The sequence below is a fragment of the Pristis pectinata genome, chromosome 4 (assembly GCF_009764475.1).
Source record: "Pristis pectinata isolate sPriPec2 chromosome 4, sPriPec2.1.pri, whole genome shotgun sequence".
Taxonomy (NCBI): domain Eukaryota; kingdom Metazoa; phylum Chordata; class Chondrichthyes; order Rhinopristiformes; family Pristidae; genus Pristis; species Pristis pectinata.
In genome coordinates, this window is record NC_067408.1 from 106,670,202 (window position 1) to 106,694,288 (window position 24,087).

Genomic DNA, 24,087 nt, shown 5'->3' on the forward strand with positions numbered 1-24,087 from the left:
TTCACCCCATCTGCCATTGACATCATTCTCAATATCACTCTTAACCTCCCTGGGCTTAACTACTACAATGCTGTCCTGACTAGCTTCCTCCAGGTGCACTCTGAAGTTGCACTCATCATCAACTGTACAAACAACGATGAAAGGTCATTGAATCTGAAACACTGTCCCTGTTCTTTGTCCATCTCTACAGCCTGCCTGCAGAGTGATTTTGGTCTTTTTTTGCATTCCCTGTTTTTTGTTGTGTAAATGAGTGACCCACTGAGTCTGTGTTGACCATTAAACAAAGGGTCTGTTTCTGTGCATTGTAACTCCATGACTGAGCTCAAAGTTTGTCTTTTCTTCATAAAGTTGCCGACTGAAGCTGAATTGCTGGTCACCTCTCTAATCCACATCTTTCCCTGCAGGCAGTACAGTGTAAATCTGGTCTGCATGTAGAATTAATCTTGCAAAACTAAATTGGATTGGGGATGATTTAACTTTCAAATCCAGCTCTAGGCAACAAGGTCTTTTCCCATTTGTTGTTGGAACCCAATCCTAAGATCTGTTTTCAACTTACTAAAATTCTCAGGAAAACTGTAATGACCTTGAAGGCCAAGATACATGGATACCTTTCAGTAAAACCAGCTCAAAGCTTTAAGTACTACTAGTAATACTTTTTAAAAAATTTTTAATCTCTTTCTAGGAAGTGATGGATTTAATTGAATATTTCAATTAAGCACAGAAGAATCTGAGCACCTATAATAATTTTGACATTGTGGGCTTTTTAACTTAATTTCTAAATGGCAGTTATCTTGGTCCCCAGTGCTATTGCTATGCTTAAACCATCAATAAGTCGAGGAGGATCCTGTTAATGTTGCTTGTCATCATGTGTTTTCCTTGCCATTCTTAGCTAGAACCTGCAAGGTATAGGAGAATGCTGGGACTTTATTTTGCCAACAAACTGCTGGTATGGTATTGACGTGGTAGGGAGCGCCAAGTAGATAGGAGGTTCTGCTATTCAGTTTGGCTTCCTTCCACGTGAAAAACAAAATTTTTAACACTCCAAACTAACTACATGAATACAACTGTTGTATTATGAAATTTTACAACCAACTGCAATATACACATCTCAAAATTAACTAAACCTGCCACCTTTTAATCACTGCATTGTCAGTGCTAGCAGCAAGCAATGACACGATTGCAGATCATTTGAGCTTCACGTCTTTCAGTAACCCACTGACTGATTTATGAAGTTTGTTCCCCATCTCCAACAGATCTGCTGAAATGGGCTCCAGTGGATAATAACAGCAAACCCTATCTGCCTAGCAGAGACCCAACACATTGCCGCAGGAAAGAATGAAATATTGTAGAGTTGGTCACCGCACACTTGATTGTGAGAGTTTTTCTAGTCAGTTTGCTGTTTGTGGAAGACTGACCTTGGTTGGAGCCCCAGCAGTAGGGCAGGCATTGGAAAATAGCAAGTATGTTAAAGAATTTAAGAATTGATTTCCCTTTAAATTTTAAGAATTTAAAGGGAAATCAAGATTGACAATGTATTGCCTACCTGCAAGGCCCTTTACCTGTATTTCCAGACCTGGATAATTGTGTTAGGTCCCTGGTGAGCTTGAGGGGGCCTTGTCTGATGTGTTGTTCTTGGGCATGGTACTGATGCTGTTTTGGGGAACTTCTGTGAGGTAAGAAGAGGCAGTGATGATGGACAGAGTGGTTTCTCCCATTTGGCCACTGCACTATCTGAAGAAACATGCTTTATGCAGTGTTTCCAAGCAGGAGCCTGGGGGAGATTCCCATCTGTTTCAATGAATAGTTCCTCGAGGTTCTGAATTGGATTTATTGTCACTGACTTAGATGATGTGAAATTTGTCTTACAGCAGCAGTACAGTACAAAGACAAAATTATTATAAATTTAAAAAATAAATAGTGCGAAAAAAAGCATAACAAGGTAGTGTTCATGGGTTTGTGGACTGTTCAGAAATCTGATGGCAGAGGGGAACAAGCTGTTTCTGAATTGTGCGTATAGGTCTTCAGGCTCCTGTACCTCCTCCCCAATGGCAGTCACAAGAAGAGGGCATGTTGCAGATGGTGAGGTTCCAAATAAACACCCTAACCTGTCATTTATCTGCAAGGTGAAATGTTTGATTTTTAGTTAGTCAGATCGATTGCAGCCATCTGTATGCTTGGAAGTCCGCAGATCTTGTCGTGCTAACTGTAAGCTAGTTGGAATGAATTCGGGGGTGGGGGGAGGAGAAAAAAAGCAATAACCTTTACACTTATGTGGCAAAGACTTTGGAGGGATGGTGAGGTGGGGAGGTGACATCTACAGAATGCTAGGCAAACACAAATTCTGAATCAATAGCTTAATCTGAAAGGTTTATAGATGGGTTCTGAAAGTCAAGTGTCTAAAACACCAAACAAATTTACATTGAGTGTGGCATTAGTGATTGGAGGAGTGGATGGTTAAATTTGGTTTGAAGTATTGAAGTTCAATTAAATTTTGTAAAGCAATTGATATCTGAGATGCTTTCTGGACAGAGGACCATGTTGTTATTAATTGTCTTGGACTGATGAGGACTAAAAATGATTACAAGCAGATTGTGTTGTCAAGTGCCCAAACGAGGAGGAGGCATTCCTGGCATTTTTAAAGGGAAATTATTCTTGTCTGCTTCATGTTTGATGGACATATGGACAGAGCTACTCTGTTAATAAAGGAAAGCATAAATGCCAGTTTTTTTCAACTAAAAATAGCATGGTGTTTAAAATATGTTTCATGTGAGGGGCCCTCTGAAGTCATTTGGATTGTCAATCTGATATTCCCTCAAAACAAAGTTGTGCACTACTGATGTAGAGCTGTTGAAGTATTATAGTGGCATTTGTTTGGGCAAGTAACCATATTCCCCTGCCAAGACTTCTTGAAGATGAGGGGGCTTTAAGGGGTTGTAGTCTGAACAACAGGGCTTTGAATTGAATAGTTCGAATTTGAATCGAATAGTGGTCGGGTGTGGGAATTTTCAGTAGAGAGATCAAAGTAATAGTACATTCCAGTGTCATGGGTAATGATGAACAAAGTATGGTAGGAAGGTCATTTATAAGATCAAAGTGGGGGAAATGGTTTGAAATATCAAAATTAAAAGCTCTGTATATGAGCTTAACAAGACATCAGAATAAGTGAAACAAACAGAGGTAAAAGGGTTTGATCTAACAGCTACTGCAGAGATGTGATTAAACACAGAAATCGGTGGAAACACTCGGGTAGTCAGGCAACATTTGTGGAAAGAGAAACTGAATTAACGTTTCAGGTTGAAGGCCCTTCATCAGAACTTGAGCCGAGATTCTTTGATACTACTGCCTTTGTGTCATACTTCAATTTCAAGGCAATGGAGGTCTGTGAGTAGAGTCATTTTGGGTGGAGATGAAACAGAAGGGGCAGAAACACCGATGGGAGTTGTCTTTGGGGCCCCAAACTAACTGTCAGACGAAGTATCAATCAGGTGACTTTAATACCAGAAACGCTGGGTATCAAGGGACAAAAATGAATGAGGAACTTCATATGCTTCATATCCTGAGAGAGAAAATAGGAAACAAACCAATGAAGAATCCCCAGAACTGAACACATGGATCATAAAATTCTAAAAGTTATGGCTCTGAGACAGTATATGCAATGGTTATGATCTTCTGAAATTCACTAGGATGTGGAGGGGAAAAAGTCTTAGTGGATTGGAAAGAAACAAATAGAAGAAAAAGAATGGAGATAGAAAACCAGGAACCACAAGCAAGTTAGCCTTATCCATTATTAAGTGTTAGCAGCTCTTAGAAAAGGTAAATTAGGCATTGGGATTGTGAAAGGGACATGGTGCTTCACAAATTTATTAGAGCCCTTTGGGGACCTAACTAGCGATGTAGATAGAGGAGTCAGTGGATGTAGTGGATTTGGATTTCTAAAGCCATTCAATAAGATTATTACACAAGCTCAAAGCATTGAGGAAAGATGTTAACATTGAACGGTTAACAGATGGGAAAACAGATCTAAGGAAAGATGGGCTGCCTTCTGGATGGCAAGCTGTAACTAATAGTGGCATAGCATTTATCCATTTTAATAACAATTTGTCCCTTGTTTTGTTATTTTTATTATAGAGGGATAGAGGCTCTTTGGTCTATCAAAGTAATCCAGTCAATCCCATTCCCCCACTTACTTCCCTATAACCTACTCTCTTTCATATGCCCATCAAGTTCACCCTGATTTCCCTACCACTCATTTGCATTAAAGGTAATTTACAGTGACTAATTAACCAACCAACCAGCACATCTTTGGGGAGTGGGAGGAAACCAGAGCACCCAGGGGAAATCCACTGATTTGCAGGGAGAACGTGCAAACTCCACATAGACAGCGCCAGTGATTGGGATCGAACCTGGATCTCTGGAGCTAAGAGCACTATCTGCTGTGTCACTGTGTTGCTTGGCCCTTATTGGGGTGTGACATTCAAACTACAGATCGCTCCCAGGTCACTTCACTTTTTAAGCTGCTTAGGATTTCTTTATCAGGATCCGGTCAAGAGACTGGTTTATGCCTACAGTAACGTTGGAGCAAGAACAAGTCTTCTTTGAAGATTATGATTATTATTTTGCCTTTTGGCCCTCTGAGTCTGCACAGATTATCAACTACCCACTTACACTAATCCTACAGTGATCCCATTGTGGGGAGAAAAAAACATTCTCATCAACTGCTCCATCAATCACCCACACACAAGGGACAATTTATAGTGGCCTATCAAACCTGCATATGTTTGGGATGTGGGAGGGAACCAAAGCACTCAGAGAAAACCCATGTGGTCACAGGGAGAATGTGCAAACTCCACACAGGTTGGGATTGAACCTGGCTGGGTCTCTGGTGCTGTAAGGCAGCGGCTCGACTAGCTGCCCCATTGTGCTGTTTGTTGATGGAATTGTATACTTGAGAACTGTAAATAAAGTTTAACAAAATGCATAGAGATTATAAACAGTAAATTTACCAGATGCGTAGAAAATGACTATTGCTTGCCTTTTTCAGATTGCTAAATTTCTTCAGAAAGACGGAGAAACTGAGCTCCAAATGAGAATTGAAATTGGAAACATGAAGCAGGAGTTGGCAACAATCAGCATGATGGATGAATTTGCTCGATACGCACGCCTGGAGCGCAAGATCAACAAAATGACTGATAAACTGAAAACTCATGGTATTTAGTTTTTCTAAAGGTTGCAGTGGACAACAGGAAAAGAAAACCTGGCACAATTGCTTGCATTGTTATTGGTCTGTGTAACTACACCAGGAGACTGAAAGCCATCATAGGCAAGGGTAATTCTACCCTCTCAATGAGAGATGGTGTTCTTGTTTGATAAACTAGAACATTATCAACTCCTTGCCTCACCTCTTGCTCAAATCAGCTGACTCTGATTGGGTCAACCTACATTGTTGCACTTGCTGAGGTTGGCTACTTGACTGAGGCTCAAATCTTTCCTGCGTTGACGCTTCAGTATTAAGTAGTTGAGGTTTTAAATTTTGCGATTAAATGAGATCTGTGAGTAATTTGCTGCAGAGATTCTTTAGGTTAGTTGATGATATAATTATGGAAAATAATCTGTCATTGTAATATGATTTTAACTAAACAAAATGTATTTCACATCCTTGCATTTTTGAGCAGAGCAAGACCATTGTGCTTTAACCGCTTTCATGCTCTGTGCTAGGTGGAATCTGTTCCTTTTCATTATTCAGTGATGTTTAAGACATAAAGATACTCAAGCATTCTGTGAACCACAGTTGTCCATGACTGGCAGTTGGTCTTTTACTTTCAGTTAGCCTTTGAGTTGTTTTCTTTTCTTTTACTCCACTGCCATTTCTCAACTTTTTTTTTACAAGGTTTGAGTCTCAAGCCACTAGAATTATCCTCCCCTCTTATTATTTGATCTTGTAAAACATCAACTTCTGGATTGCACATGGAACTTCAACACTGCAGCATGTTCTGATTGTTCTGTTAAACCACTGAGCAGAATGTCTTCTTCTTGCAGTCAAAACAAGAACAGCACAGTTAGCCAAGATCAAGTGGGTGGTGAATATTGTCTTTTATATTGTTCAGGTTAGTATGTTTTCTTAAATTTAAAATTACAGTCTTCATAAGTTGATCATTTGAAGAGTAAATTAGCCATCTTATTCCTGTTAATCGAATCTTGCCATAGTAGACAAAGATTTCAATGTATATTTAACAATGTTTCTCAATCCCTTTTTTTCCGTAATAGCCTCATTAAATCACTCTGACGTTTGCCTTCCACTTCAGCTGCCTATACTTTCTTTGAAATTGTCTCTGTGTACAGCTTTGGCTAGTAGTCCTGCATAGTTCTGTGGCCCTGTTGAAAATGTCTGAGCCATTTGTACAAAGCATCAATACTGCTGGCAAAATGAGAAGACTTGCACATTTCTTTCATTGATTTGGAAATGCAGCTAAGTTAGGGCTGTGGGTCAATCTGCTGAGTTTTGTGTTTATGTTGATGCAAAGTATTGACACTGAAGTCGAGAGTTGTAGGAAAATCAGAGCCGAGCTTTGAGTAGATAACATACACAGTTGGTCAACAGGATGAAAATTTTAATTGTGAGTAGAAGCTGAAATGGGAATAAGAGTAGAAATTGGGATTGATAAATAATGCAGCAGCTATAATATGTACTAGTGTATAAAGTAGGAGCATTCAAATATTTCTACTTGGAATTATAAATCATGTCACTATTGAGCTTATGATATGTTGAAAGCCTTGTACACAGTTTGCACGTTGGCAAGGATCACAATTACTTTGACAAGCATCACAACTTCCATCCCTCCACCCACTCCCTCAGTACCCATTATCAATCAAGTTCAATAACATATCTGTTACAGAGCACTGTATTTCTATTCACAAAAGATCTGCCATTGCTTAATGGCTAGAATAAAGAGGGTGGCCATTGGTATTGAATATAATACAAATTGAGGTGCAAGTCCAAAAATGCTATAGGTTTTTTTTGCATTATCCCACAATTACACCCCTCTCTTCATTGTACTGCTGAAAGTGGGGTGGGGTTAGTTAGAAGTTACTTTATACTGGGAGACGTTGAATCAGGCTGGATTGTTTTCTCGCCTCTGTTTTGGCCCTGGGAGGAAACGATCAGTGTCAAGGGGGAAAGCAATCTATGTATGCATATGGTATTCTGCGTCATTCCCATTATGCAAATGATTGTTTTCTGGGTTTTTTTCAGGCAGCTTTAATGATTTCCCTGATATGGAAATATTATTCAGAACCTGTTACTGTGCTCCCACACAAATGGATTGCCCCCTTGGAGCGGATGGTGGCTTTCCCAACTGGAGTAGCAGGTGCTGTATGAATTATGTATTGTTTAATTTAACAATGATTATTTAAAACATTAATTTCTATTGAGCATAGTTCACTTTTTTAAAATCTATTTTAAAAGATAGTCATGGAAAGCTCATCTCCATGACTATCTTTTAATGCTGTACTGTCCTGTTCATGGCAGCACCTACTTGGTACCTCACTAAGCTGGCTATTCCAAATGCAAGCACAAATCCTGATGGGTCAGCAAGTCTGACGGGGCGGGGGGCTTGAGACCATAAGACAGAGGAACAGAATTAGGCCATTCGGCCCATTGAGTCAGCACCACCATTGCATCATGGCTGATTTATTTTTCCCTCTCAACCCCATTCCCCTGCCTTCTCCCCGTAACCTTTGACACCCTTACTAATCAAGAACCTATCAATTTCTGCTTTAAATATACCCAATGACTTGGCATCCACAGCCGTCTGTGGCAATGTATTCCACAGATTCACCACCCTCTGGCTGAAGAAATTCCTCCTCATCTCTGTTCTAAAGGCACGTCCTTTGATTCTGAGGCTGTGCCCTCTGATCCTAGACTCTCCCACTACTGGAACATCCTCTCCACATCCACTCTATCCAGGCCTTTCAATATTCAGTAGGTTTCAATGAGATCCGCTTCCCCCCCCCCCCCCCCCACCCCCCATCCTTCTAAACTCCAGCGAGTATAGACCCAGAGCCATCAAACGCTCCTCCTACATTAACCCTTTCATCCCTGGGATCATTCTCATAAACCTCCTCTGGACCCTTTCCAACCCCTGCACATCCTTCCTTGGATATAGGGCCCAAACTGCTCACAGTACTCCAAATCTGGTCTGACCAAAGCCTTATAAAGCCTCAGCATTACATCCTTGCTTTTATATTCTAGTCCTCTCGAAATAAGTGCTAACATTACATTTGCCTTCCTTACTACTGACTCAACCTGCAAATTAACCTTTAGGGAATCATGTACTAGGACTCCCAAGTCCCTTTGCACCTCTGATTTCTGAATTCTCTCCCCTTTTAGAAAATAGTCCTAAGCCTTTATTCCTTCTACCAAAGTGCATGACCATACACTTCCCTACGCTGTATTCCATCTGCCACTTCTTTGCCCATTTTCACAACCTATCCAAGTACCAAGTCCTACTGCAGATTCCCTGCTTCCTGAACACTACCTGCCCCTCCACCTATCTTTGTATCATCCGGAAACCTGGCCACAAAGCCATCAATTCCATCATCCAGATCATTAACGTATAACGTGAACAGTAGTGGACCCAACACCGACCCCTGCGGAACACCACTAGTCACCGGCAGCCAACCAGAAAAGGCCCCCTTTATTCCCACTCTTTGCCTTCCGCCAGTCTGTCAATCTTCTGTCCATGCTAGCACCTTTCTTGTAATACCATGGGCTCCTTTCTTGTTTAGCAGCCTCATGTGTGGCACCTTGTGAAGGCCTTCTGAAAATCCAAGTAAACAACGTCCACTGATTCTCCTTTGTCTATCCTGCCTGTTACTTCCTCAAAGAATTCCAACAGATCTGCAAGGCAAGATCTCCCCTTGAGGAAACCATGCTGACTTTGGCCTATTTTATAATATGCTTCCAAGTACCCCGAAACCTCATCCATAATGATGGACTCTAAAATCTTACCAACCACTGAAGTCGGGCTAACCAACCTATAATTTCCTGTCTTTTGCATCCCTCCCTTCTTAAAGTGTGGAGTGACATTTGCTATTTTCCAGTCCTTTGAACCATTCCTGAATCTAGTGATTCTTGAAAGATCACTATAAATGCCTCCACAATCTCTTCAGCTAACTCTTTATTAGCTAGCTTGCCTTCATATTTCAACTTTTTTCCTCTTATTGTTTTTTTTTAGTTGCCTTCTATTGGTTTTTAAAAGCTTCCCAATCATCCAGCTTCCTGCTAGTTTTTGCAATATTGTATGCCCTCTCTTTTGCTTTTATGCTGCCTTTGACTTCCCTTGTCAGCCACGGTTGCCTCATCTTCCATTTAGAATGCTGCTGCTTCTTTGGGATGAAATGATCCTGCATCTTCCTAATTACTCCCAGCAACTCCTGCCATTGCTGCTCTACCGTCATCCCTGCTAGGGTCCCTTTCCAATCAGCTTTGGCCAGCTCCTCTCTCATGCCTCTGTAGTTACCTTTACTTAATTGTAATACCGATACATCCGACCTTAGCTTCTCCCTCTGAATTCTTTCATATTATGATCACTGCCTCCTAAGGGTTCCTTTACCTTTAAGCTCCCTCATCAAATCTGGTTCATTGCACAACACCAAATCCAGAATTGCCTTTTCCCTTGTGGGGTCAACCACAAGCTGCTCTGAAAAGCCATCTCATAGGCATTCTACAAATTCCTTCTCTTGGGATCCAGTGCCAACCTGATTTTTCCAGTCTACCTGCATATTGAAATCCCCCATGACCACCATAACATTGCCTCTCTTATATGCCTTTTCTATCTCCTGTTGTAATTTGTACCCCACATCCTGGCCACTATTTGGAGGCCTGTATATACCTCTCATCGAGCTCTTTTTATCCTTGCAGTTTCTTAACTCTACCCACAAGGATTCTACATCCGCTGATCCTATGTCACTTCTTGCTAAGGATTTGATTTCATTTTTTTTACCAACAGAGCCATCCCACCCCCTTTGCCCACCTGCCTGTCTTTGCAATAGGATGTGTATCCTTGGATGTTTAGCCCCCAGCTGTGATCTTCTTTCAGTCATGGCTCTGATGCCCACAATATTGTACCTGCCAATTTCTAACTGTGCTCTTAGCTCATCTACTTTGTTTTGTATACTGCGTGCATTCAAATATAACACCTTCAGTCCTGTATTCACCACCCTTCTTCTCAAATTTGTCTCCATGTTGCCTGAAGTTAAATTCTTATCCTTTTCTAAACTTTCTGTCTGTATTCTGGAGACTTCAGTAACCTCTCCTGCACTCTCCTTCCCTTCTACTATATCCATACTTTTCCAATCTGTTGAACCCACCCCCTTCTATTTAGTTTAAAGCCCTATCCACAGCCATGGTTATGCGATTCACCGGGACCCTGGTCCCAGCATGGTTCAGGTGGAGCCCGTCCCATCAGAACAGCTCCCTCCATCCCCAATACTGGTGCCAATGTCTGACAAATTCAAACCCACTTCTCCCACACCAATCTTTGAGCCACGCATTTAACTCTCTAATCTTAATGACCCTGTGCCAATTTGCACATGGATCAGGTAGCAATCCAGAGATTATTACCTTTTTGGTTCTGCCTTTTAATTTAGTCCCTAGCTGCTCATATCCCCTCAGCAGAACCTCTTTCCTTGTTTTACCTAGGTCATTGGTACCCACATGGACCACAATTGGATCTTTCCTCTCCCATTCCAAATTTCTCTGCAGGTCAGATGAGATGGCCCAAAACCGGGCACCAGGCAGGCAACACAGCCTTCGGGTGTCTTGATCCTTGCGACAGAGAATTGTGTCTATTCCCCTGACAATACTATCCCCAATTACAACTACATTTCTCTTCTCTCCCGCCTCTTGAATGGCTCCCTGAACCACGGTGCCACAGTTCGGTTGTTCGTCTTTCCTTCAGACCCCATCTGCACAGGGAGTAAGAATCTCAGACCTGTTGGACAAGCTCAAGGGCTGAGACTCCTCCAGTGTTACCTCTTGAATCCCCCTACCTGCCTCACTCACAGTCACACTCTCTTGTCCCTGACCACAGACTGAATTAGAAGCAGTTAATCTAATGTGTGTGACTGCCTCCTGAAACAGTGTCCAGGTAACTCTCCCCCTCCCTGATGCACTGCAGTGTTTGAAGCTCAGATTTGAGCCTGAGTTCTTAAAGCAACCAACACTTGTTGCAGATGTGGTCACAAGCTCCCACATCATGCAGCTACAACACATCACCTGATCCCGCATCCCTACTTTATTTAATTAGTTGTAATTTGGTGTCTTTTTATTTGTTGTCAGTAACCTCAATCAAGTCTCAACTAGAAACCTACTGAACAATTTAGTCCGTCTGAGTAATTTAAATACGAAAGATTAAAGGCCTTACTTGGTCCTCTCTGAAGCCTCCTCTCTCCAAATCCTCCCAAGCCAAGGCCTCGAAGTTCCACACTTACACTGGGCCGCTCCACTTGAGCTTACCTTGGGACACCTGAGATTGGCATAGCTCTACATGATCCACACTTACTTAAAACTACCAGGAGGAAGTGTTTGTTTCGTAGGAGCCTTGATTTTCTACCGCACTATCTCATTAGAGTAGAGCACAATTGGAGTGCCATCACCAATCATTTGATATGTGAAATTGCAAATATTGTATAGTATTAATGTTGCACTTTTTAATTGAATTGGCAATTGAGTCAATGAATTTTCATATGCAACCAGGACAAGATGGAGACACAAGTGACTGCAAATTCTGAAATCTGGAGCAACACACAAACTGCTGGAGGAACTCAGTGGGTCAGGCAGGATCTAGAAGTGTCCAGATAAAGGGTTTTGACCTGAAACGTCGACCGTCTATTTCCCTCCACAGATGCTGCCTGACCCACTGACTTCCTCCAGCACTTTGTGTGTTATAACAAGGACAAACAAGTTGAGTTTGTTTCCATCAGTTTTGCCAAAGCTTCCATTTGGAAAGCATTGTTTTTCAAAATTAAAGTAGAAAAATAATTCCCAGAAGAAAAATGGAATCCCAGTCTGAATGCCGTCTGAAATAGCATAATATTTTAGTCTGTGATATCCCCTTGACTGTATTGCTATTGTGCACAGCGTATCTAATAATTAGAACTTTCTCAGTACCTTGGTAGGAGCATTTGTTTGCATGTGGAGAGGTTTTGTGTGGATGGCTGGCTGATAAATGTTAAATTGCTGCAAGGTCAGTAGAAATTTGCAATTTGTTAACTCCAAGAGTCAAGTTCTTTTTTTACTGGCAGATTTTTGATTTGTTTCTAAACATCACTCATTCAATATGTTCGTTATGATGCACACACAAATGAATCAACCCACCAAGTCCACTATATAGAACAGTACAGTACAAGACCAGGCCCTTGGTCTCATCATATCTGCGCCAACCATGATACCAATCTAACTGCCATCTGCCTGCATGTGATCTGTATCCCTCTATTCCCTGCCTGTTGATGTGTATGTCTAAATGCATCCAGTCTCTCACACTACCAACTATGTACCAAGTACCATATTCTGAATTCACTGCAAACCTACCTCAAAAAAAAGTTATGAAAAACATTTCATTTGTATATGATGTCACAGGCTATGTAACCAAAATCCAGAATTATCTATCAATCTGTAGAATAATCTAACTATTGTTATGCTACCTTTATGCAACTCCATCCTATTATTTTGTCATCATGATTCTAACAATACCGACATTCCTGTTCTGTAATACTCAGTTGTGTGTATTTAAGTTTCGGGTAGATGACTATTCAGCTCATTTTTGGATCAGTTGATCAGTTGTATCTTGCTGTAACCTGTTTGCCATTTACACCCACTCGTGTAGTAGGAGGGAGGGATGAGCAGGAAGATTAGTTTAGCTTTCCTTGTTAACTTTGTCCATGTTTCATGTGTACAGATTATGTTTGGTGGCTGCACATGTCAATTGGTGCTCGAGATTGTAATTACAGTAGACGTATAACTTGTTCTATTTTACTTGCAGGTGGAGTTGGAATTACCTGCTGGCTCTTGGTCTGCAATAAAGTTGTTGCTGTGGCATTGCAGCCATTCAGCTAAAATCTAACCCTGGGAAATTGGCTTACCAGTATTTTATTCATTATTTTGAAAGACTGCTGTTAGGTTCAGCTCTTTTTTTTACATTTGTTGCAATGTTATTTTGTGAAGCATTTTTTAAAAGAAACATTTCAAAGAGGGATGTGAAGAGGAAGAAAACAATACATTTTTTGATGCAAATAGATTTTGGAAAGTGATATAATAAAGTTGCTAGTTTTTAGTAGTTTTGAAATTCACAGGACTTTTAAGAATAGTTGAGGATCTCAATGTCTTTAAAGCCTGGGGAAGTACAAATTATACTGGATGTGATGGCAACCTGCAGATTGTTGGTGGTTTTTGTGCCCATTTGAGTTCTGGTGTTCAAGTTACTTGGTTTTGTGAAGAAACAACTTTCCTTTATTCATTTTAATGACTGTTTCACACTAATTGCAATTTGTTTTGTACAGCCATTCTTTGCATTGAAGTTTTGTGCAAAATAAAAGTCCTGTGCTGATTGGAAGCAAAATAATTGAAATAAGAACTTAATAACTGAATGGAAGGCTTACCCCATTTCATGTGCATAGCTAGTGGGGGTTGTGAAGAATGAAATGGTAAATGGCTCTATAACCTTTAGAGAAATAAATGTTCAGCCAGACAGAATCGCCAGTCTTCTGAGATCCCTTGCTCATACAGTAGAGCATCAAATTTTGACCTAGATCCCAAGGGAGATCTGAACTCAAGACTTTCAAACAAGTTATTTTAGTTTTAGTAAGAAGAAGGAGAGGTTTATTTATTCATAGTGACATTTGTTACTGGACATCATCAAAGAATCTGCAGAATTTTAAGGATGTGCTCCAACCATTTTTCCAATTTTACCCTCTCACATAATTTTAACGGGAAAGCTGTAATGAAGGGACCATCGGTGAACAATAAAAAGTCCATTGCTATTAGTTGCCCAGTTTCACAGGAGGTGTAAAATTAGTATGTGTCAGCAGTGTGCTCTGGTGAGAGTTAACCCCTTGAAGAAGGAGGAAGATTAGAAAAGGAAAAAGTTCACTCTTAAATCCACGAGATATTAACTTGGCTCAATACTAATTCACCTAGGGCAAGCTGGTATATTTATATTTATTTACATGCAGGTTACCTGATTAGTTTTTAAGACCAAACTTTGCACTTTCTAACAGGATTTCTTTTGCAGGATCTTACAGTGTTTTAGTTGCTTGTCTTATTGTTCAGACAGTTAGGAAATGTACAGCATAATATATAAACTTGTGTTTTCAAGGAATCGGATTAACTCTTTACATCAACTGTGGGTTACCATAATGTTACCAGTGTCCAAGCTTTGATATTTATGTGTTGATAAGATGAAGCATTGGACAGAAATAGTTTCCATGATAAAAATAACCCACTGGAAATCAACATCATGGCTAATGCATGAACATTAGTTGGGCTACGAGTGTTTTTGAATATTTAGCAGAGAAGAGAAAGACATTTGAAAGGAATTGAGGAAGTTAAAGGAATATTGACAGTAAATGACAATGGTGAACATTCTACAATAATGCTACAGATGGGTGCAGTGTTTTTATGAGATGAAGTAGTTGACTTGGTATTGTTTACTGCCCATCCCTCAGTTGCCCTTGAAAACATTGGAAGACCCATCTTCTTAAACAATGGCAGTCCTTGTCCTAATCCACTTGAATAGATGTTTTGACAGTATGAAGCAGTGATGGGAGTTACTGACAAATGGGATCTTTCCAGGTCGTTGGAATAAAAATATTGTTGCAAGATAATTATTTAACAGAAGTTAGAAGTTCCCTTTCAAAGTTTTCTTCAAATCTAAAGAAGCAGTAGTATTTTGCAAAAACCTGAGCATGGGTTTTCTTATTTAGTATTTCTAGTGCATGTGTTAGTGGATAGAGTAGGAGTTCCAGAGTTGAGGTTAACTAGGAACAGTAAATCCACTGCTGTTTTTCCCTTTGATGCGTTCTAGTTGACGGTAATGGTAAAGCTCTTGCTCCCAAGCCCCCCTCAATGCTGTTCTGATTTTGTTGATAAGTACTGTGTGACTTTGTTTCTGTTATTCACTTTAATTGGACTGGACCCTAGGTTTCCAGCCTGTATCTCTCCAGAATAGCTCCTTTTGATATTGTACCCAAATTACAATTGGGCAGTGAGCGATGATTGCACCTAGACTGGGAAGGTATGAAGGCAGTATTGCTGGATAGGCCCAGAGTCCTGAGAGAATGAATTAATCATTCCTGATTACTAAGTGTAAGTTTTAGGAGGGTATAGGGTTTAAAAAAAAGAAACATTTGCTCATTCATATTTGTTCTTTTAGATGTGACATGACTCTTTGAAACTTCAACATACAGCATCAAGAAATAGTGTCACTATTTAACATGAGTTTAAATCTGACTTGCAGGCAATATTGTTGCAAACATTAATTATTGATTTTTCCATGCTTATTGGACTCTAGAGATTAATGTCTTGAGACTTCCTTTAACTTAACAAAATAGAATTTCTTGCTTGCTTTTTGTGTCTTAATGTTTTCTGTGTTGTTTTGGAGCTGATTGCAATGCACATTAAATTAACCCATCGACATCGAACAGTTTCTGTCTCTGGTACCACCAAGTATTTGCATGCTAAACTAGCAATTCTCTGACAGGAAGGAGACCACATATTAGATAATCCTTAATCTGTCAGATACCCTTGGTTTAATTGTTTTATTCTCTCACTATTGCAGTTTTCCCCCTCTTAATTCACCCTTGAGGTACACCTTCCATGAACAAAGGATAACCTGTGATACCTAGTCCAAATGTCTTATCTGCACTGTGAGCTTTGCACATAATATAGTGTGCACAGCAGAATGTCCTTGGTCTGTATTGCCTCTGTGCAATATTCCACAGAGGTCAATAAAATTTGGCTTCACAATTGTGCAGTATAATGGCGTTGGACTATTTAATACTTCAATATTTCCTGATGGACTGAATTCATGGTCTTTTGTGATTTCTCCTGGGGAAGATGGTTAAGATAGGGGACCTTTGATCAGGGGCCAAGGGATACTGTTTGAACCAATGAGGTAGGAGGAGGCTTGTTAATGTGAAATAGTTTTTTTGGAGGAAAAAATGGCTATTTGAAGATAACTTTGTGTAAAGATGGAAGCAAAGTTCTATTCCGTCTTGCTCATTATCCTGTGCCTGTAATTTTGGTCAATAAAAATTTTGTTGCTCCTTATTCCATTGTATCTGTCTGCTCCTTATTCTGTTGTATCTGTTATTGCCGTGAACTTGTAGTGGAGACGTGAGTTATAATTTATGCACTCCGTCCACACAGATTTAACACAGAATTTGAAATATGTTGCTAATATTCCACTCATGACTTGTATATTAAAAATATACCGTTAAGGGGTTATGTTTTGTAACTAGCAAGGTTTCATCAGTGGAACCTGTGCAGCAATGACATTTGTGAATGAGGGCTTGTCATCATATAGTATGCGAAGCTAAGAACTACATGCAAGTGGATGTGCAGTTTGGGAAGGAGCCATACCCTATATATTTTTTTCCAATCCAGTTGGTACTGCCTTTGCATTATTTAGTTATGTTTGTACTGTTACGGACTCAGTGAAAGTCCCTTTAAGATAGAGAGTGTGTGTGTGTGTGTGTGTGTGTGTGGGGCGTGCTTACGTCAATAGAAGATAAAGGACGTAATGACGTTGTTGAAGAAGGCAGAAGAAGAAGGAGAGAGAGAGAAGGGAGAGAGACACCAGCCTGCTTGTTTTCTCTATCGATGGATGAGAAACAATAACTGTGTTTGCCACTGAAATCCATGTATGGAAGTTGGAAGTAATCCGGTGGAGTTCACTTTGTTGCTGACCTGTAGAAGGAAACAGGTATTTGTATGTGGACGACCACGGTTCGGATGCTTTTCGGGGTGAGGAAGTCACTACCGAGTAAACACTGAAGTGTCGTTTGGGTTCCATCATGGAACATTTGGATTTCGTATGTACTCTCTCTATGTTTTTCTACATCTACATCTTATCTTCAGACAACGGTGGTTGTTGAAGAAGCCCTTGCTCATGTTTCACCTTATGGCTTGCGGAACTGAACTTTAAGAACCATTCAGGAACTGGGAGTTTTGGACTTTGTCACACACACACACGAAGAGTTTAGTTTTGGGGTTAACGTTCGAGGTTTAACATTTTTGAATTCTAACATACTAACATTTTTACTTTTATTTTACATATTATCATAAGTAGTGATTAATAAAATAGTTTTTAACACTGAATCATGCTCAGTGTGTTTCTTTTGTTGCTGGTTTGTGACAGTACCCTTTAGAGATGGACTCTGCACCAATGCATTGATGCAAGGTGTTGCTCATACTTGCATCAATGAATTAGTGGGCTCAGCAAGCTGCATTTCTTTGGTAACACCAGTCATAGCATTTAAAATTAAAGTTGACCTTGCATTATCATAGTACTTGCATTTACTGTGTGGCAAAAACGAATCACTGGAAATGCAGATTTCCCATTTCTGGTGATCTTGTAGTATTTTATATAAAAACACATATAGGACCATTCAGCCTGTCAACAAACAGCCATCTAGCCTACTCTCACCTCCAATCTCCCGGTCTTTAACCTTGCAGGTAACAGCACATCAAGTGCTGATCTGATGCTTTCCGAATATGCTTGAAGGTTTCTTCATCTGCTGACTTTCCGGGCAATTAATTCTGTATCCCTACCACCATCCTGAATTTTTGTTTAACTCAACTCCCTGCTAATTCCAGCAATTACCATGAATGTATGCTTCCTAATTAATGACATCTCTGCTAAAGAGTTTGACTTGTTCACCCTATCCAGCTTCTCATAACTTTATACTCTTTGAGTTTCTCCATTGCTTTCTCTATTCCAAAGAAAACAACTCTTATTTAGCCAACGTTTTCTCACAGTTAACCTCTTTTGTTTAGGTCAACAGCCTCAAATGCCTTTATGATATCGCCTTATTACATGTGATGCAGTTTTGGCATGACTTCCCTGTTCTTGTATTCTAGGCCTTAGCCAATGAAGGAAAGCATCCTATAATGAATGTCCACCTTATTGTTTTTTCTTCAGGGATGTGTGGATGTGGACTTTTAAAGCTCCTCTTTTCCTTGGAATGCATCCAAGTCCTTGAATTGCCAAGTCATAGTAGGCTATGGACTATGTTCTGTAAAATAGGAATAGTATAGATAGGCACTTGATGTGATGGGCCAAAGGGCCTCTGTGACTATGCTATTATTTATTATGTATTCCTCTGCCTTGGTTTCCCTCTTCAAGTGTAGTAACATGAGCTTCTCTTGTCTGAATTCCATTTGGCACTCCTCTACCTACCTGTCCAGTGCACTGACTCCTCGCTTGGATAAGTATCCCGCAAACATGACACATTACCTTCCGGGTGGTTAAAGACCTCATGCTGTCTTGACAGCTTCTTGCAATGTTTTCCTCATCTAATCTAAGAAATTGATTGATGTTGTGTTTAATATCTGCTCAGTCATTGTGAACGAAAGTAAGAACAGACAATGAACAAATGTGCTGGAATACTTTTGTAGTAACTTAGTGCCATTATTAAAATATGTGTTATGTGTGATTATGGATCACCTTGCAATTGACAAAGCCTTAAGGCTTCCTGTTGATCTTTCTTGAGGGCAATAGGATTCCCAAATGATCACCAAATGCCTAACATGAATATGCAGCTGGTTATGTTGAAAGTGTGTTATACCATGAAGTCCAGAAAAATTTGAGATGTCACTCATCACGTGTAAAGTAAGGAAAGATGAAAAAATGACTGAACATTGACCTGAATTATATTTAAGTATCGGGCAGTTGTAAGGTCAATCAGCATCTGGTCACAACGTTACTATAGACTTTAATTCCTGATGTTTCTTATGGAAATTGGCCTCCATTGTCTACAGATGTTTGTTAAACCAGCAGCAGTGAATAAGTACCATAAATAAAAATAACCTTCCTTCCTGTTAGCTAAAACCAATGTGGTGAGTTTCTTTTACATCAGCTGTCAGTGAGACCGTACAGTGGTGCAAAAGCAGCTGAAACCTTGCATGTATCTCAGCATGGTGTGAAGGACACTGCTGGAACAGGGCTGTAACAACACTTCCTCTTCTACACATTTACTTGTTGAGCATAAAACTTTGAAATTTGTGGTCGAGCTGAAGTCTGGAATCTCCCCAACCCCTGCCTGTGTGTGCTCCTCCCCTCACCCCACCACCTTATTCTGGCTTCTGCCCTCTTCCTTTTCAGTCCTGATGAAGGGTGTCAGCCCGAAACGTCAACTGATTATTTCCTTCTGTGGGTGCTGCCTGACCTGCTGAGTTTCTCCAGCACTTTTTTGTATATTGCCTGCCATATGGAAGGTTCTTTTGTGCCTTGAGTGCAGTATGCATGACAAGTTTTTCACTGTACCTTGGTACAAGTGACAATAATAAACCAATACCAAGTACATTCAATGTATTCAAAAGTATAACATCATAATCAAGGGTGAGTTTGTGGCGCTTTGTACAGCTCGCTTCACCACATTATCCATTTATAGCCTGTTTGCATATTCATTACAAACTGGTGTATTTAACAAGTCTGATACAATAACATTGCACCATTTAAGTAGGACTATTTACCAATGATAAATTCTCCCTTTTAGCTTTGGAAACCTACTGTATTTACAAAAGTACAGCTTTAAAGAGTAATCCAGGCAGAGTTGAGTATTTGTAGCAAAAGGTGAAGAAGGCTACCATTAGAGAATGTGGGCTACAGATATGTGATTGAATCTGCCTCTGCACCAGTATAATGGGACATTGTTCTCTGTGTGTGCTTTAAATACCAATGTTACAACTCCGCAACATTTTTGTTGCTACCCACTTCATCAGACCAATGTCCTGCTTCAATGCTGTTTTAATTAAACTGATTTAGCTTGAAGGGCAGTATTAATTTCTTTCCTCTCCCCTAACTAAATGTCTATAATTTTTGCTTATTTCATTCTTGGGATTTATACTTGTGAACCGAAATTAATAACTAAACAAGATCTCCAGCTGGGTGTGAGAGGTAGGCAGGCTTATCCATCCATTGAACATGTTCTTGCCCCTGCATATTCTTGCATGTTGTGTCCTATCTTGCACCGCCCCAACCCCATATCTTGGCAAAATATCACATCTCGTATTGAGCCCTCGAAGTTAAAAATAATTAGTAGAAAAAGTTGAAGTAAGTTGTCAACAAATTCGTAGGACAAAAGTGAATAAAAATTCTACTTTTCATGTTTTGAATGAACTGAAGATTACTATTTTTCTCAGAGCCACTATACTCCTGATATTGATAGTAAATGCTATGTGTGAAGGGTGCTATAGACCATTTCAGCAGCACTGATTCTCTGTACTAAAGCTACCCCTGTTCACATTTCCATTTTGTCCTTCATTCAGAGTATGTAACAAAAAAAACTACACAGTACTTCCTTATGAATACTGAAGATAGCAATCTTCAACAACTCCTTTCCTCTGGTCTCCATTCCTACCTTATCATTTGCTGTGTTTTCAGTATTCCTTCCCGCCCCCACCCCCAGCCCAGTCCTGAAAGATCATTGTCCACAAAGCCTTTGCTTCATTCCTGTATATCCCCATCTCAGTGAATTTCATTGTTGGGCACAGTGTTGAGCTCTGCTGTCATATCTGCCAGGAATATTTATCCAACAGGATGCATCCTTTCTTGCATCTTCAAAATTCTTCTTTTACCTTGTCTTCTCCCTCTGGCCTCTTATGCATTCTGAATGTGCTCATTAGAAATTGCCAGCGTGACACTGGTTGCTTTTTAAAACTAATCAGGAACCCACTGTATCAGGCCCCTGTTTGAACTTGCAGAACTCAGTCTTGGAGTTGAACCTGAAGAGACACATTTAAACCTGCTGACAAGTATTGCAATGTTCTTTGGCAAGCCAGCTTCTACTGCAGGAGGTTGAATGCTTACTTCTTGACACTGACACCTCCTTGACTATGCCCCTGAATGGAACGTCAAGCTTTCATTTCCTCACTAATTTAAAAAGCAGTAGTTTGTGAAGAACTGTGGTCTGCAGGGCTGTGGACCTGTTGCTGGAAGGCGAAATTAAGCTGGGTACCTTTTTGTTTGATTGATAAAGATACAATGAGCCAAATTTTCTGATTTCCCAAACTGTCATTGACTTCTTCATTTAGGAATTTTTCCTTTGCATACTCCAACTATATGGATCCCAACCATGCAAAGCCCATTTAGAATTATAAAGTTGTGGAATTATTATAGCACAAAAGGAGGACTTTCAGCCCACTGTTCATTTCCCTCCATAGATGCTGCCTGACCTGCTGAGCTCCTCCAGCATTCTGTGTGTGTTGCTCCAGATCTGCAGTCTCTCTTGTGTCTCTGAATCTATAATGACTTGTAGTTTCTACCTCCCCTTTAAGATCTGTAAACAGGACTGTCTGATAAATCCATTATTTTTCCTTTTTTTTCTGCCATCCCTTAGACTCCACCCATGTCCATGATATTCCAAACACTTCAACATCCAATTTCCTGGCCTGAACAGTCCTTTCATACCTCTGCATTTTTCCACCAGAGAGACCTTAGGCTTGTGTCTTTGTGTCCTCTCCTTCCAGAATGTACTTTTAATTTAGAATAGGGTATTTGTTGCTCACAATGTGCTCTCGACACTGGCGAGACCAAATGCAGGTTGAGTGACCACTTTATGAAATGGCTCTGCTCAGTTTGTAAATATCTTGAGCTTTTGATCCCCTGCCATTTTAATTTTCAGCTTCATTTCCATCTGACCTGTTCTCTGCCGTCAACACTGTTTTAATGAGCCTCATTTAGATACATTGAAATCTTGAAAGCTCAATGTTGAGTTCCATAATTTCAGAGTGCTGATATTTATTCAGACAGTAGCTACTGGTAATTGTTTTTCCCATTTGCACTTTCTATCAACCCTGTTTTGATTCCTATCCCATTATCATCACTTTCACTTTGTACTATCCCTTTATACATTTCAGCTTTCCTGCCTTCCACCCTATCTCAGCCTTTCCTTTTCATTTTCTCCCTCACCAATTACCACCCCGCATTCCCAACTCCTCTACTTGCATCTCTGACGTTCTCAGCCTTGAAAGATCATTGACCTGAAGCAATAACTTTATTAGATTCCAAAAGTGCTTTCTCACCTATGGCATTACTGGCATATTCTTTTTATTTTATGATTTAAATTTCTTTATAATTCAATGCTGTCTCTTTCAAGAATGCTCCAATCATCTGCATGATGCTTAAGAACATAAAACAAGAGAAGGTCATTCGGCATCTTGATTATTCTCTGCTCTGCAGAAAAATCTGGCCCAATCTGTACTTTGGTTAACTGCATTTGCAAGCCCAGTTCTCATAACCTTTCTCTGCTAGTGAAAATTAAGCTGGGGGTATATGGGAGACACAGTTGAAGGGATAAGGGTATGAAGTGAAGTTAAGGGAGGGTTCAATATCAGTGCTATCGGGTGTTGTGCAGGGAGCTCAAGACAATGCAACAAGCAGAATGTGGTCTCGGAGAGATACTGTACCCTCCTTGGACATTGAAGGCCACAGATTGAAACCACTAATCTAGTAAACCTAGACATAAGGGAGACTGCAGATGCTGGAATCTGGAGTTAAAAAACAAGCTACTGGAGGAACTCAGTGGGTCAAGCAGCATCTGTGTAGGCAAAAGGATAGTTGACGTCTCAAGTCGAGACCCTGCATCAGGACCCACTAGTAAACCTTCTGTTGCAATGTCTCCAGGGCAAGTTTATCCTTCTTTAAATGATCCTTCCTGGTGATATTGGCACTGCAGTCAGTGTTGCTGCCTCACATGTCTAAGCACCCAGGCTTAAGCCTGACCTCAGATGTTGTTGGTGTGAAGTTTGCACTTCTTTCATTGGCCGTGCAGCTTTCCATCATGTGCTCCAGTTTTCTCCTGCAGACCAAAGCTGTGCTGGTAGGTTAGTTGGTTACTGTAAATTACCCCTATTTAGGTAAGTGGCTCAGAATCAAAGTGGAGTTGAAGGGCGTGTGAGAGAGAATAAGTTGCAGAGCCACAGGGAAATGAGAGGATAATGCAACCGATGGGATTGCTCTGGGAGATGACATGAATCCAGTGGTCTGAATGTTCCCTTTCTGTGTCCTCATAAGTAAGTAAATCAGGTGTCAAAAACTGCACAATACTCACTCAAGCTCAGTACTTTTATTGCAAGATTCCTTTACTCTTGTGCTCCTTCTCCTTGCAATAAAGGCTAACATTCCATTTGCCTTGCTTATGGAACCTGTTGTCTCTGAAATCTTGCATTTAATAATCTTCATTTAAATCATGTTTTTCTATTTTCCTACTAATGTGGATAACCTTACAAATCCCACAAGCGCTTGTTTAGCCATCTTTTTTGCTCCTTCACTTTAACCTGCCCGTGTTCATTCACAACCTCTGTATCCACCTCAATTTACTTTCCCACCTGTCACTGTCAATGAAAATGGATACATTGCACTTGGTTCCTTCAATTATGTCATTAATGTGGATTGTTAACAGCCAGGGCTCCCGTGCTGATTCCTAATGTCATGTCACAAGTTGCATCCTGAAAAGGACCTGTTTATTTCGAGTCTTTTCTGTCTATTAATCAAGCTTTTATCTGTGCTAATATATTACCTTAATCCCATGAACCCTTGTGCAGTAACATTTAATATGGTATCTGATTGAATGGTTTTGGAAATCCAAGTCCACTCCATCTACCCTGCTATTTACAATCAAAGCACTCTAATAAAGGTATTAAAAACAACTCTCCTTACACAATGCAAATTGATTTTGCCTAATTATGCTTTTGCCAGTGCTTTGATAACACTTTTCTTGAAATTATGCTTGTTCTTTTCCAGTCCACTGGGATCTTTCCAGAATCTCATGAACTTTTAAGGATCCACTGTCATTGCTGCCACCTCTGCA

General features: G+C 40.2%; 1 protein-coding gene across 1 annotated transcript in view; it reads left to right on the forward strand.

Annotated features, from left to right (window-relative positions):
* Nucleotides 1-16,325, forward strand: part of get1 (guided entry of tail-anchored proteins factor 1) — a 33,439-nt gene extending 17,114 nt beyond the window's left edge. Inside the window, exons 2-5 of the mRNA XM_052014348.1 lie at nucleotides 5,042-5,207; nucleotides 6,037-6,104; nucleotides 7,250-7,364; nucleotides 13,041-16,325. Coding sequence (XP_051870308.1) covers nucleotides 5,042-5,207; nucleotides 6,037-6,104; nucleotides 7,250-7,364; nucleotides 13,041-13,114 — 423 coding nt within the window. The 3' untranslated portion in view covers nucleotides 13,115-16,325. The remainder of the gene's footprint in view (nucleotides 1-5,041; nucleotides 5,208-6,036; nucleotides 6,105-7,249; nucleotides 7,365-13,040) is intronic.
* Nucleotides 16,326-24,087: the final 7,762 nt, after the last annotated feature.